Genomic DNA, 13,235 nt, shown 5'->3' with positions numbered 1-13,235 from the left:
CATCTGAAAATGTAAGGTACATTTTACCATCTGTTTACCTAACACCTATATTGGCAGAGATTTGTCTCAAAACCTTTTACACAAGTATTGTTCCGATCCACAAATATATTTGCGATTTACTCCACATCTAAAAATCATGTGTCTCGATAAATGCACATGCAAGACTCAAAATTGCATGTGTGATATTTTTGTTGATATGCAACTACATATTTCTTCTTTTAATCGTACTGGAGAAATTGAAAAAAAAAGGCTTTGAAAGCCCTTGGAAAGTGCTGGAATTTAGCCATGAAAAAGGTCCAGGAACTTTGAATACAACCACTAGGGCAAATTTGTTGTTTTTTTGTTGTTGTTGTTATTGCTGTTTCAGTATTTCAGCCAAGCGTTTTTATTTTCGATTTTATCAATTTCAGTGCGTCCATTTTGAAAACTAATGTGCAAAGATTTCTTCATGACATTTTCCAAATGCAATTTTAAGTTCAATTGTAATTTTGTGTATATTTGCCTATATTACAAATAATTGATCTCATGACGAATATGGAAAATAGAAACGATCAACTTTTAGGGTTATTGAACACTTTGTTGAAATGAGGTCACCTTTTTTGCAAAAGTGATTCCAAATCAGAGTAAGAAATATCCATGTGGTTTTGTTATGTTACATCCACTGCAGTTTTGTTAGGCTTGTAATCATTTTTAAAAGTATAAAAGTTCAATTTCACATTGGAATTAGTTCCAGTTACACAACAATTTGTCTCATGAAGCCTCCCCGTGTTTTAGTCTGTGTTTGCCTCTTGGACAATCAATAGGGAGCCAGCATCATTCCAGCGTCATCTCCATGGAAACCAGCTATTGTCGCTGTTATGATTGGGCACATCCTGGCTGCTTGCCTTTTTGTGATAGGATGATAAGGAAGTCTTCCCCACCCCCTCTTCTCAGTGACAGCCACTGTTTTATACTCTCATTTTCTCAATCGTCCTTTTTCACCTTTATGGCGATGGGAACAGCAGCCTGACGTTTGTTCTTGCATCTGGCTAAAAACATTGAACGGCACTGATTATTTTTGGGCTCTGAACGTAAGCGATGAAATACTACCGACATCTCATCCTGATAGAGATACTGCTGCAAGGACCTGTTAGTCAGTTTCCTCGTGGATTTTGCTATCTTTGTATTTTTTCTTGAGGTTTTCTTTTGAGCATCAATGTGTTGTTCCAGCATGACATGCAATTTTGCCTCTGTTTGTTTTCTGGCTCTTACAAGGTGACGGAGGTAAGCATGGATTAATATTAATGAGTAACTCAGTGTTACTCCAAAGCTACTCGTCCTTACTTAAAATAATTTCAGTGGATTGTGACCGTTACCGCAATTTGTCACAGGAAGCACAAGACAAATTTTGTCATGTGTTTATGAGGGCAATGCGCTCCTTATGGAGGACCTCGTTCCTGGAAGAAGGACAAGATCAGCAAACATATTTTCTTTCGATTTTTGGAGCCAATGTTTTTTATTGGTTTGCCTATAAATTTGGTGATAGGATGCCAAAAAGACATATTTCAATGGACTTTTTTATATATAAAAAGAGAACTTGCCAGGCTTTTCCATGTACTTGTCAAACTGTTATAGGCTGGGACAAGCTTTATATCATTTTTCCTTTTTAACTGAGATCGATGTATGATATCTGGACCATGGCACAGCCGCCCGAACAGACATCTGAAATTGTAGATATGCAGTCTAGACACCTGACCCAAACTCCAGAGGGAACATATCAAGAGTTGAGAAAATCAGAAGACCAGAGTGATGAATGTCAAAGGATCACAAACAAGGCTACGCCAACCTCTGCTACGCCAACTTTTGCTAATTTTCCTTCAATGTCGCTACTAGGAAAAAGGCACCATTCTCTTTATGAAAACCAAAATGGTTTTGAAACAGAAGGGAGTCACAAGGTAGGTGTTTTCCACGCTTTGTTTTTTTTTCTAGATGGATTATGGAACTTACAAAGGCAAAGCATTGTACTGCATCATTTTAAAGTTGGTAAACATAAAAATAGATTGATGTATTTAATCATTCCCACTGGCCTTCAGATGACAGAGCACAGTGTCTCATGGGATAAAACTCGAGTCTCACGGGTATTTTCTCTAGGCAGGGGAAAATTGCTGACACTGCTTTCATGTTGTATGTATACAAGTGTCTGGCAGTGTTAATACAAAATCAAGTACATCCTATTCTGGTTTTCCCATCTCATTTGGAATGTGATAGTACATTTACATTTTGATGGATAAAAACAAGGATATTTATGAAAATTTGGAAACACATTTACTGTTGATGAGCGTGCAATTTATAAATTGACATGATAGCAAACCCTTTATTAAGAAACAATCTTGTTAAGAGTCTAATAGTCTGTGATCACTTATCTTGCGACCTTATGGCCCACTTAATAGTTCGTTTTGTTTTCTACTCTTTGGGAAGACGTGGGAGCAGGTGGATGCGCCAGTGGCTATAAAGCTCACCCCAGGTTAAAGATCTTTGCACTTTAAAAGAAATCTTGAACTGTAGTTAGTGTCTTCATATGCCGCTAGATTTTTTTAGCTTAAAATTAAACAGTTGTCACTACAAAGTTTTGCTATCAAGATTTAATTTTTCCAACATCTTCCTGTATATTGTTTACATTGTGTGTAAGTAGCATATCAACAAATTGTGTTAGAAAGGGTGGTGGCCATCTAAATGCCAATTTATACTTGACAAGTTAGATGAATGTTTCTCTGAAGTGCACAAATGTTGGGATGAGATAAGAGTGCCGACATGGCAAGCACAATCGACCTACTTTGTGCCTGTGGTAGAGTATGAATTGGAACACATTGTTTTGTACAAGACCTTGTTACTATATTTAAAACAAATCTGACAGCACATGCATTCATCACTGTAAGAACCAATTTCCCCAACACTGATGTCTTGTTGACTGTATAATGCAGTATATGGTTGTAATTGTGTGTAGTGTGTACAGATCATGGAGGAAGAAGCAGTCAGTGAATAGAACTTGAAACTTATTAAGCATTTGTCTGTTTTATTTAAAAGATTCTTTTTTTTTTGTCTTATAATTCTTATTTTAGCCTTATCATTTCTGAACCACACAACAGTGGGCATTAGGAAAAAAAAGATAAGTCATATTTCCAAATCAACTAATGTATACATTCAGTATATTGAATGGAATTGACTGAGTATATTTAGTTGACTTGACTTGACTTCAATTGTCTTTACTGACATTGATATTAACGTTGTGAAATATTGTATCCAAAAAAAAGTAAAAGCTGCAGTGACTGGAATGATTACGTAGGTCAGATGACAAGGCACTGATGGGACCTTGGATTGGTTATACAGTTTATCAACCGATTGACCTCATACATTAAAGAAGGTCTACAACTATGACTTAAGAGTTAAATCTGGTGTACACCCTAATCGTTCCAGTAAAGCTTCAGTTCTATGGCACTTCTTTTAAAATAATTATTTAGCAATACCTGCCTCACTTTTTACATCTTAATGATCGTGGGTTGCATTGGGGTATCGCGATGATTTTATCCGTTGAACGTATAAGATAATGGCAGCGATATTAGTCTTCATGTTTGCCCACTGCTTGACATCAACAACCATGCATCTGTTTAAAAAACAGCACCTCAAAATATAATTATCTTTCTTTCTATTGTTAAAAATGTCTTTCATAAACCATGTTAAATTTTAATTGAGTGTATTCTGAGACTTTTCTGACATTGTGTCATCCAATTTTCTCATATTCGAGGAGATGAACACCTTACAAAAATCATTACCAGAACTCAATTTGATTTATCAGTGATTTAGTTCAAATGCTGAAGATGATGACTAGACATGTTGATGTGGATTCCATAGCGCCCGAGGGAAAGGCAGTCTGTTATGTTTGCTCTCCGCACGGCTTAAAGCAGAGCTACCTAGAATCCGTCATTTCGTACCCCAAAGGTAGCTGAGTGATAAACAAAGAAGGGGATTTGAAAGGGCACTACGGGTGGTTAGCACACTTTCCCAAGGTGTGGAGGTCCGGAGTTCAATTCTATCTAGTAGTTTGCATGTTCTCCTTGTGTCTCCGGGTACTTTGGTTTCCTCCCACATTCCACAAACATGCATGACAGGTTTATTGGCCATTCCCTAGGTGTAAATGAGCGAGGTGAGTTGTCCGTCTCTGTCCTACAACTGGCCAACCAGTTTGAGGTGTCCCCTGCCCACTCCCCGAGATAGCTGGGTTGGGCTCCAGCACCCCGTGTCCCTAGGCAGGATAAGTGGTGCAGAAAATGGCTGGTTGGAGATCTGAGATGACACTTCATTGTGCCTCTTTATGATTTGTTATGAGAAATCCGAGCTGATGCATATAATATCACCTCACAATAAACACCCTTTTGGAATGCTTTGAATGTCAAGATATTTGTTCTACAGTTGTACAAGTTGGGAGGCACTTATAGAATAAGTAACTTATTGTGATTTTTTTAATGAAATAGTCTTAAATGAAACTATTGTTCTTTAAATCACTTGCAAATTAAGAAAAGCTGATGTAAAGCTGACTCAGGCTTTTCAAAAAATGAAAGGTATTTTAAAGTGCCAGTAAACAGGGAAGTCAATACGACTCATAAGGGCTGTGTATTTGTGTTAGCACAGCAAAGTAAGCCTGCCTTGGTGTGGAGCTTATATAGTTTATTGAGTCACTTCTTAGGGCAAGTTTTGGTTCTGGCCCAGCAGTCTACGTATACATCTTTTTAGGGTAGTCAGGTAGGTTACCTTAGATGTGAAAAATGCAGGAAAAAAGTGGATTAGCACTTTTAGTTTGCTGACTCAGCAAAGTTTAAAAGTAGGTTATCCCTGTTGCCCAGAAAAAGCTCTCTTTGCATTTTCGGTTTTGCTGACTCAGTAGCTTTCCCAAGAAGACATTATACTCTCTCAGACTAGAAAAGGTTTGGGCAGTATCACAATCTTTTACAAGCAATCAGGTCGGTCACTCTAGAGGTGAACTTGCTTGCTGAAAAGGGAAAAAATTGGTTTAGCGTCTCAACTTGGGTGATGCTCTACTGGCGCAAAGCCATTCTAGTGTCCCATGTGTTTGCCTAGTGTGGTTGATCTGGAATGATACTTCTCCCGTCGGACTTGATGTGTAATTTTTGTAAGTATCATAAACCTCCCCCTTGATGTTTTTCTTAGTATGGTTTCTTTGTGCCTCGTGGTAGCTCTTGAAATAGTTTTCAGATGCAAGGGCGTAGGTTTGGTCTTGGCATTGGTTGTAGGGGTGGGTGACACTTGGAATTTTAGTAGCAATCTGATCCAATTATATACGGGAGTATGGACTGACACCGATCTGATACTGATACTTGTAGCTTGGAAATGTTATGATTGTTTTTTATTTAATGTTTTTCTTTATAGATTTATAAATAGTGGTATCGCTTAAGTGTTGCATTTTGGGTTGCAATAGGATGGCGCCAGGTGTGTGCGGTGCTTTACCACACAAATGACAACTGACATTTTCCTTTTCTGTCTGCACCGCACTGCGCTTCCTGTTTGCCTCTGTCATATTTAGCTTCTGATAAAGGATTCACCTGTAGATTTGGTCCTCTCTGCCTGACAGGGAAAATGCAGCAGCAGGCAAGGTAGGAAGACGTGCTATAAGTGTGCATGTCAGTCACACAAACAGGTATAAACTCATAGATTGGCCTAGGGCACAGGGTGAGAGAGAAGAGGCCTGCGCTATCTACATTACCAGCCTGCGCTTTGAAGAATAATGGAGGGGTGAAGTATCAATATCAGGACAATAGTATGAATCCAATCCAAGTACTTGCTCAGTATCGATATTTAGATCGATCCGCCCACTCAGAATTGGTGGGGGCATGGCCCATATTTTTAATAAATCACATATGAGGTGAGGACAAAACAAGGATTTCTTGATATTGGTGGGGACATGTCCCCTTCGTCAAGGCCAAATCTACGCCCTTGTTTAGTTGCCTGTTCCTGTACACATTTGGCTATCGGGAGCAGAGGCGTATTGATGTTTTCAACGCATTTTTTTTGTCACTGACTGCTATCGACGTAAAATATTTTTACTGTGCTGTCAGTGCGTAGGTTATTTAGACAACACTTGATTGACGCTTGATATTTTTTTTTAAATTATACAATAGGACAACTGACAAATGTGAGTTTGTTGGTATTTCTTCTTCTTAATATTATACTTCTTTATGAAATCCATGAAATAATCCACTTTTCTGTCAATATTAAATTGTATGTGATCCAATTTGCTCGTTCTTATTCTCTGCTCCTCACTATGTGAGTGATTCAGCTCTCTTCAAGCAGCGTGGGTGCAGAGCTCTTCTTGCTATTATATTAACCGTGTTGTCAGCCAATTGACTCGATCTAATAAAAAGCTTGTCCAGTGTTGGGATCTGTTATTTGTCGCATGTAGGTACCGGAAAATGTATGTAACGGTTTCTCTAACTCAAGTTTTTAAAAATGCCAATTCTCCACTTCTAATATTTTTTTGATAAAATTGAATTATTTTAAATTAATGCTTTAAACAAATTTATCACCTTTCGATTTTTTTGTTTCTTTATTTCGGCACAGCACAAAAAAACTTCAATCATTAACCGACAAAAGGAAATAATAATCAATTTTTGAACACAAAAAACTGTACATTACATTCATGGAATACTTTAACATGTGCCCAAAGGGTGTAGGCTGAACTGTATACTACAAAGGAAATTAGAAAACAAAAAAATGACATTTCAAACCTATATTAATTGACTATTTTATTAAGTTATTTTCTCTTTTTAATTTTAACTTTAAAATATCATTAATTTATTTACCACATCTCAAAGGAGAATCTAATGTTTTTAAATGTATTAATGAATTTTAGAAAATCAGGTTTTTCTGCCTGGAAAATGCTTGTTCATATGTAAGGCTTCAACCTCTGTCAAGCATCAGAAGTTTTGGCTCAAATCTTCAAAAACCTTCTTTTGGTGCAGTTTAACTATTTATTAAATCATAAATTCAAAACTATTCTGCTTCATTAATTTTAAATGATTGTTTACTGGTAGTCGTGGTGCTTGACCAGTAAGTGTGTATCTCACAGCATTGAGATGGGGGTTTGATTTCAGCTTCTGTGTGTATGCAATTTATAATGTGCTTGCTGTTGACTACTCCAGTCAATTATTTCATAACAATGCAGGTGCTAGGGTGAGTCTAAACTGTCCCCTGATATGGTTTTCCATATAATTTCAATTTTTTATGACATCTTTTAAGTAAGCTGATCCAAGTAACTTGTTTTTTCAAGTTTATGGCTTGATTAAACTAAGAAATATTACGTTGAATTCACGTTAGTTACTATTTTAAATCATAACCTATCAAAAAAATTTTGCGAACAACCAGACTTTTATGTTTTTGGTAAGTTTCACTTTCATATATATATATCTTGTCCAAAAATAGGCAGTTTATTACCTAGCCTTTTTTGAGTTATGGCAATTTATTTGGTTTTACAGTGTAGTTCTCCAAAAAAACAAAACAAAACAAAAAAAAACAACTGTTGTGTGTATCAATATGTACTGTTTTTCTTATTTTCTAGAATGGCGCAGACTACAGATTTCTGGTAAGGCAGAACTTTGAAGTCTTACGAGCTTTGGATGAACTTAAAAAGACATGCAGCATATTAAGGGAAGAAAATTGCCTGTTGGTAAGTATAAAAACAAATGCTCCCATACATTGCTGACTCTTGACTTTAGGCTTTGTGTGGGTATATTTTTTGCCAATGTCTTTAGCGGAAAAGCAGTGCACCAGAAACAGAAGAAAAGGTCAGGCGCCTGAGGAGGAAGAACACAGAATTAGCGGTGCTTGCCAAAAGGCTGGAAGATAGAGCGCGCAAATTGCAGGAGGCTAACCTCAAAATGGTACGTAGAACCAATTTGTTATTTGTTGACAAGCCAGTTTGTCCTCACTATAATCCAGACACTAGAACCAAGTCAGTATCACAATGTTTTAAAGGAGTAATGAATAGTAGCCTTGTTGGAGGACCCCCATACCTACGTACACGTAACATTCTAAAGTTGAGAGTCCTTTGGAAATGTCCTTGTTTTTAAAGGAAAAGCACTATTTTTTTCAATAAAGATAATATGGAACTAATCAGAAATACACCCCATACATTGTTAACACGTTAAATGACTATTCTAGCTGCAATTGTTTTTTCTTTAATGCAATCTCTACATAGATTTATTTAGGCCCATTTCTAGCAAGCAGTACTGCAGTCTTCTAATCATACAATGTGTTTTTTAATTGTGTGAGAAGGCTAATGCATCATTAGAAAATCCTTGTGCAATGATGTTAGCACAGCTGAAAGTAGTTTAGCTGGTTAGAGAAGCTAAAAAAAAAAGACCTTCATTTGATCTAGTCGAGTATTTGGAGCATCACATTTGTGGGTGTAATTAAACTTTCAGAATTCCCAGAAAAAGATAACTTAATCAGTTTATAGTTCCATCCATCCCTCCATTATCTGCACCGCTTATCCTAAGTAGGGTCGCGGGGTGCTGGAGCCCATCCCAGCTATCTTGGGCAGTAGGCAGGGGACACCCTGAACTGGTTGCCAGCCAGTCGCAGGGCACACAGGGACAGACAATCCGCTCGCTCATTCACACCTAGGGACAATTTGGACCAGCCAATTAACCTGACATGCATGTTTTTGGAATGTGGGAGGAAACTGGAGTGCCCGGAGGAAACACACGCAAGCAGGGGGAGAACATGCAAACTCCCCACAGGATGTTCAATCACATGACCTCAGAACTGTGCCACACACACGCTAACCACTGCGCTGCCGTGCTGAACCCAGTTTATACTTGTTCTGAGAAATGAAGGCTACTTAATGCGGGATATTTCCCAGAAATTGAAGATTTCCTAAGACCGTGTGTACTACTCCTTTTAGAGAACAGCACAAACAGCTCCTAAGTAGAAAGAGAAGTGGGAGGCACTGCTGCACAACCACGCAAGAGAACAAGTACATTAGAGTCTCTAGTTTGACAAATAGACTCATTACAGGCCTTCAACTAGCAGCTTTGTCAAAATTGAACCCACACTCTGAGATGATGGCCTTCAAGGTAGAGTGGCAGAGAAAAAGTCAGATCTGAGACTAAACAACAAAAGTAAGAGATTATTATGGGCAAAAGAACACACATAGAAGTAAGACTTTTTTAAGGAAAGCGTAAAATCGTGATTGACCCCAAACATTTGATTAGTAGTGTATTTTTAATCGTTCTGTTTGGGCTCATTGTTATTAAATTTTTTTTTTTTCATTAGTGATCCTGACTTGCGAAGTGTAAACTACCAAATGCATTTTTCATGGATGGGCTCATTTTACTGTTTTGCTTTTTTTCATTTTTACTAATGCAGCATTTGTAAAAATTACATGATATAAAAAGAATATATTAATTTTACGGTCCTTTGTAAGTAGTCAAGTCATGTTTATTTGTATAGCCCTTAGTCACAAAGCGTCTCAAAGGCTGCACAGACCACAGATTATTGCAAACCACAGACTATTATTACAACACCCCCTTAACATCTCCTAAGGAGGTATTTTTATCTTTTGTGTGACTGGCTTGATCTAACTTATCTAAAAGAAAACTATTTCCCCTTCCAAGATATATTGTAACTTTTATTCAAGAAAATGCACGATATCCCATACTTGCTTTTTTTAGGTGAATTCTCCATCACTGATAAGGCCTGGGTCGTTGGAACACTACAAGAGGGCATTTGCACGACAGCGAGCTCGTGATCTGGCCCAGCATGCGGATGCGCTCTTGTGCAAAGATAAGGAGATAGCTGCATTGCAGCAGAACTTCAGGGAGCTAGAAGAACTGCAAATAGCCAAAGTAGGTTGATTTTTTTTTTTTATTGCAACTCATATTATTGTTTTTGTTGTTGTCAATCTAGTATCCCAACCATTTTATTCAGTGATAGCGATTTTATCATTAATTGTTGTTCTCCTTGGAAATTGTAACCTTCCTGTTATGATTCACCTATAAGCTCAGCTACTGGCACATGTTGACTCAGGTCTGCTATCTGCTGTACAGCAGATGTACTACAGTCATCGGAGAATCTGCTCTCAATAGTGAGGACTTGCCTCGTAGATATGAATGATACTAAAACTACTTGGTGTTGATTTCAAATGATAACTATGATTGAAAATGGGTTTTTACATCTGTTTCTAATGCACACCCTTTAATATATATATAATACTTTTTTCAAAATCACAGTTTTTATTAAGTTTTCAACAACTTTCCATACAAAAATGAAAAAAAAATCCCACCCCCAACAAACTCAAAACAGGTCAGCAAAAGAGCAGATCAACAGCATATGTGCAAAAGACTTAACAGTATACTTAACTAGGTGTGTGGTGGAATGCACCATAGAAAGGCGTTACAAGTTCTCGTTGGGATAAAAACTTAACAAACTCATCCCATAGCTCGTTCATCAAATTCAACCTGTTTAATCTCCCGAGCGTTTTTTCAAAAGCTAAGGAATCCATCATCAGTGTTTTCCAAACATTTATGGCTGCACTACCCGGGAGCTTACATTGTCTCCAAATTCTCAGAGTGCAGGTCATGAGTCCAGTCTTGAGTATTTTGAGAGCTTATGTATCCAAGTGGTGCACCACAGTTTTATCTCCAAGAACACACAGTCTTTATCACTGTATTGTAAATGGAATATCTCCATACACCGGTGATGATCTAAAAGCTTATGAAAGTCTGGATTCTTGTTAGTTTTTCGTAGATGGTTGGGTTACCGGTACGCATTGCTCACTGACTAGGAGGCCCCTTATTATTGCAAGGGTGAGACACTAACATTAGCTGTGTATGCTAATATGTTTGATCCAGGTTGCCATCAAATCTCAAATCGCCTGGAACTAAAAGCTGCTAAAATAGTTTATCATTTTCATTTTAGCTACAGTAGCTACTTTGAGTGTTTTCGGTGTAACTTGTTGCGGCTAATTTTCGATTTCCTGCAGAATCTCACCTGCTTTTGTTTTAGTCAGGGCAATCAATAAGCCTTAATAAATACATCATACAGACTATGATCATGATACTCTGTCGAAACGCAGCACTAAGAAGCATAGGAAAACTCGAGTGATTGCTAATGTTAATGGGTGTGAGATACTTCTGCTGGGGAATCGAAGTTAGCCGCAACACTCGTACCTACTCTACATAAAATCGATTGGTAAAATATGAAACGTACTGTGGCAACCTGGGGAATCAGGTTGGTTTTACACTCAGAAAACACACAACCAAGAGACAGTTTGTAGGATTGAACAAATAAAAGGTCTATTAACTATCATAAACGGTTTGGGGGAGTGGTGAGGGAGGTCCAAAAAAACAATGATTCTTCTCGGAACAGAGGTAGGTCTCCTGTAGTTGATGGCCTTCAGCAGAGACTGAGTTCAAAGTTAGTGACAATTCAAGTAAGTCTTCGAGCGCTCCCGAAAGCCAGGGTTCTGCCTTGTCCTGAGCCCAAACAAAAGTCAGTTCCTCCTCTAATTTCCAAACAAAGATATGACCACTAGCTGCTTACCCCAGAGTCTGGGAGGGACTAGCGCTCTCACTCAGCGGCCTGGTGATCTCTTTCTTTCTCTGGGCAGCTACTCTTAAATAAAGCTCCCTGGGCAATTAGTGGATTGGCTTGAGGTGTGACCACTCCCAGAAGCCGAATGATTGCAGGGCATGAGCCGGGAGGTAATGGTGGTTGACAACCTCGCCCAATAGAAAAGGACGTGTCAGTCCACCCAGTACAGCCTGCCTTGTAGGGTAGGAGCTTGGGTTAGAGTTAGTACCTTGTACCTTGTAAAAAATGCTTGCTGGAAATCCCAGGGCTGCAAGTGTTATTTTCAGATAAACATCGCTGTCTTCTGTCTTTTGCAGATTAATTCTTAGTTTGTCACCTCCTCTGACTGCTGAAATAGTATTATTTAAGTTAAGCTGCTTTAATTCTTAGGCCAAAAATCGTCCAGTCTCTTCACCACTTTCATAAAAATGCATCTTTTCTTTAAAAAATGGATACTCTGCTTTTTTTGTTGTAGATCTCACGTACCGTATTTTCCGCACTATAAGGCGCACCGTGTTATAAGGCGCACCTTCAATGAATGATATATTTTCAAACTTTTTCCATACATAAGGCGCAACGCATTATAAGGCGCTATAAGTGCATGCTGGTTTAAGATCAGGTAATTGTGCAATTTTTTAATTGTAATGTTGTGCAGTCCTTCGAGACATTTTTGCGATTAAGGGCTACATAAATAAATGTGACTTGACTTGGCTAGAGTAGAGGATGTAGTTGCGTTATGCAACCGTTAGATGGTGCCGCGCTAAAGGGAATGTCAACAAAACAGTCAGATAGGTCAGTCAAACTTTATTAATAGATAAAAAACACGCTTTCCACAACTCCATTCACTCCCAAAATGAATAAACAGCTGTTTTTTTAGTTTCTCTGAGGTAAAGCATTTTCGTGACCCTTTAGTCAACATGCAAAAAACCGTCTGATACTGTCATGGTAAATTAAACGTTAGTGCAATCGCAATATAGTGACACTCGTAATGTGCAAAAACAAAAACAAGTGCAAAACAATAACAATAAAGCAATAACAAAATAACTGTAAAATGTAAAACGTAAACAGCTCATCCTCATGCTTCTTCCACTTCCGCAACATCGATTCATTAATGTTAAACTCTCTTGCTGCTGCTCTATTTCCGTGTTCTACTGCGTGACTAATCGCCTTGAGTTTAAACTCTGCGTTGTAAGCGTGTCTCTTAATAGAAGCCATTTCAGGGTCTTTATACAAACGCAAAAGTAAAAGAGAATCGTTGTTTAATATTTACCAGTATGCATAGCGCACTTCTTCTACGCGAAAAATTGAGTCGGTGGCTGCTTCTCTTACTTGCGAGACCTTGCAATTCATTATTGATCCATACATAAGACGCACCGGATTATAAGGCGCATAGTCAGCTTTTTAAAAAAAATTGGAATTAGACAATCAGCCACCTCTCTTATGAATACCCTGGGCTGCCAACTCACTTTGCTGAACTCTTTTGATTCCTGAAGCCTCTCACTCTGCTAAACCACAAGCATTCGCATTCCAGTTTTGCCACTCGCAAGACCCGCTACACCATCTCCTCTTCTGATTCCCTCGTTTGCATTCAGCCAACTTATTTGCCAATTTAT

General features: G+C 38.2%; 1 protein-coding gene across 1 annotated transcript in view; it reads left to right on the top strand.

Annotated features, from left to right (window-relative positions):
• tspoap1 (TSPO associated protein 1) overlaps window positions 1-13,235 on the top strand; it is a 77,777-nt gene that overhangs the window by 6,602 nt on the left and 57,940 nt on the right. Inside the window, exons 3-5 of the mRNA XM_088320416.1 lie at window positions 7,607-7,714; window positions 7,800-7,928; window positions 9,723-9,896. Coding sequence (XP_088176542.1) covers window positions 7,607-7,714; window positions 7,800-7,928; window positions 9,723-9,896 — 411 coding nt within the window. The remainder of the gene's footprint in view (window positions 1-7,606; window positions 7,715-7,799; window positions 7,929-9,722; window positions 9,897-13,235) is intronic.

Source organism: Urocampus carinirostris, chromosome 17 (genome assembly GCF_059441175.1).
Source record: "Urocampus carinirostris isolate Australia breed hairy pipefish chromosome 17, RoL_Ucar_1.0, whole genome shotgun sequence".
NCBI classification, from domain to species: domain Eukaryota; kingdom Metazoa; phylum Chordata; class Actinopteri; order Syngnathiformes; family Syngnathidae; genus Urocampus; species Urocampus carinirostris.
This window is presented reverse-complemented; position numbering and strand designations above follow the sequence as displayed.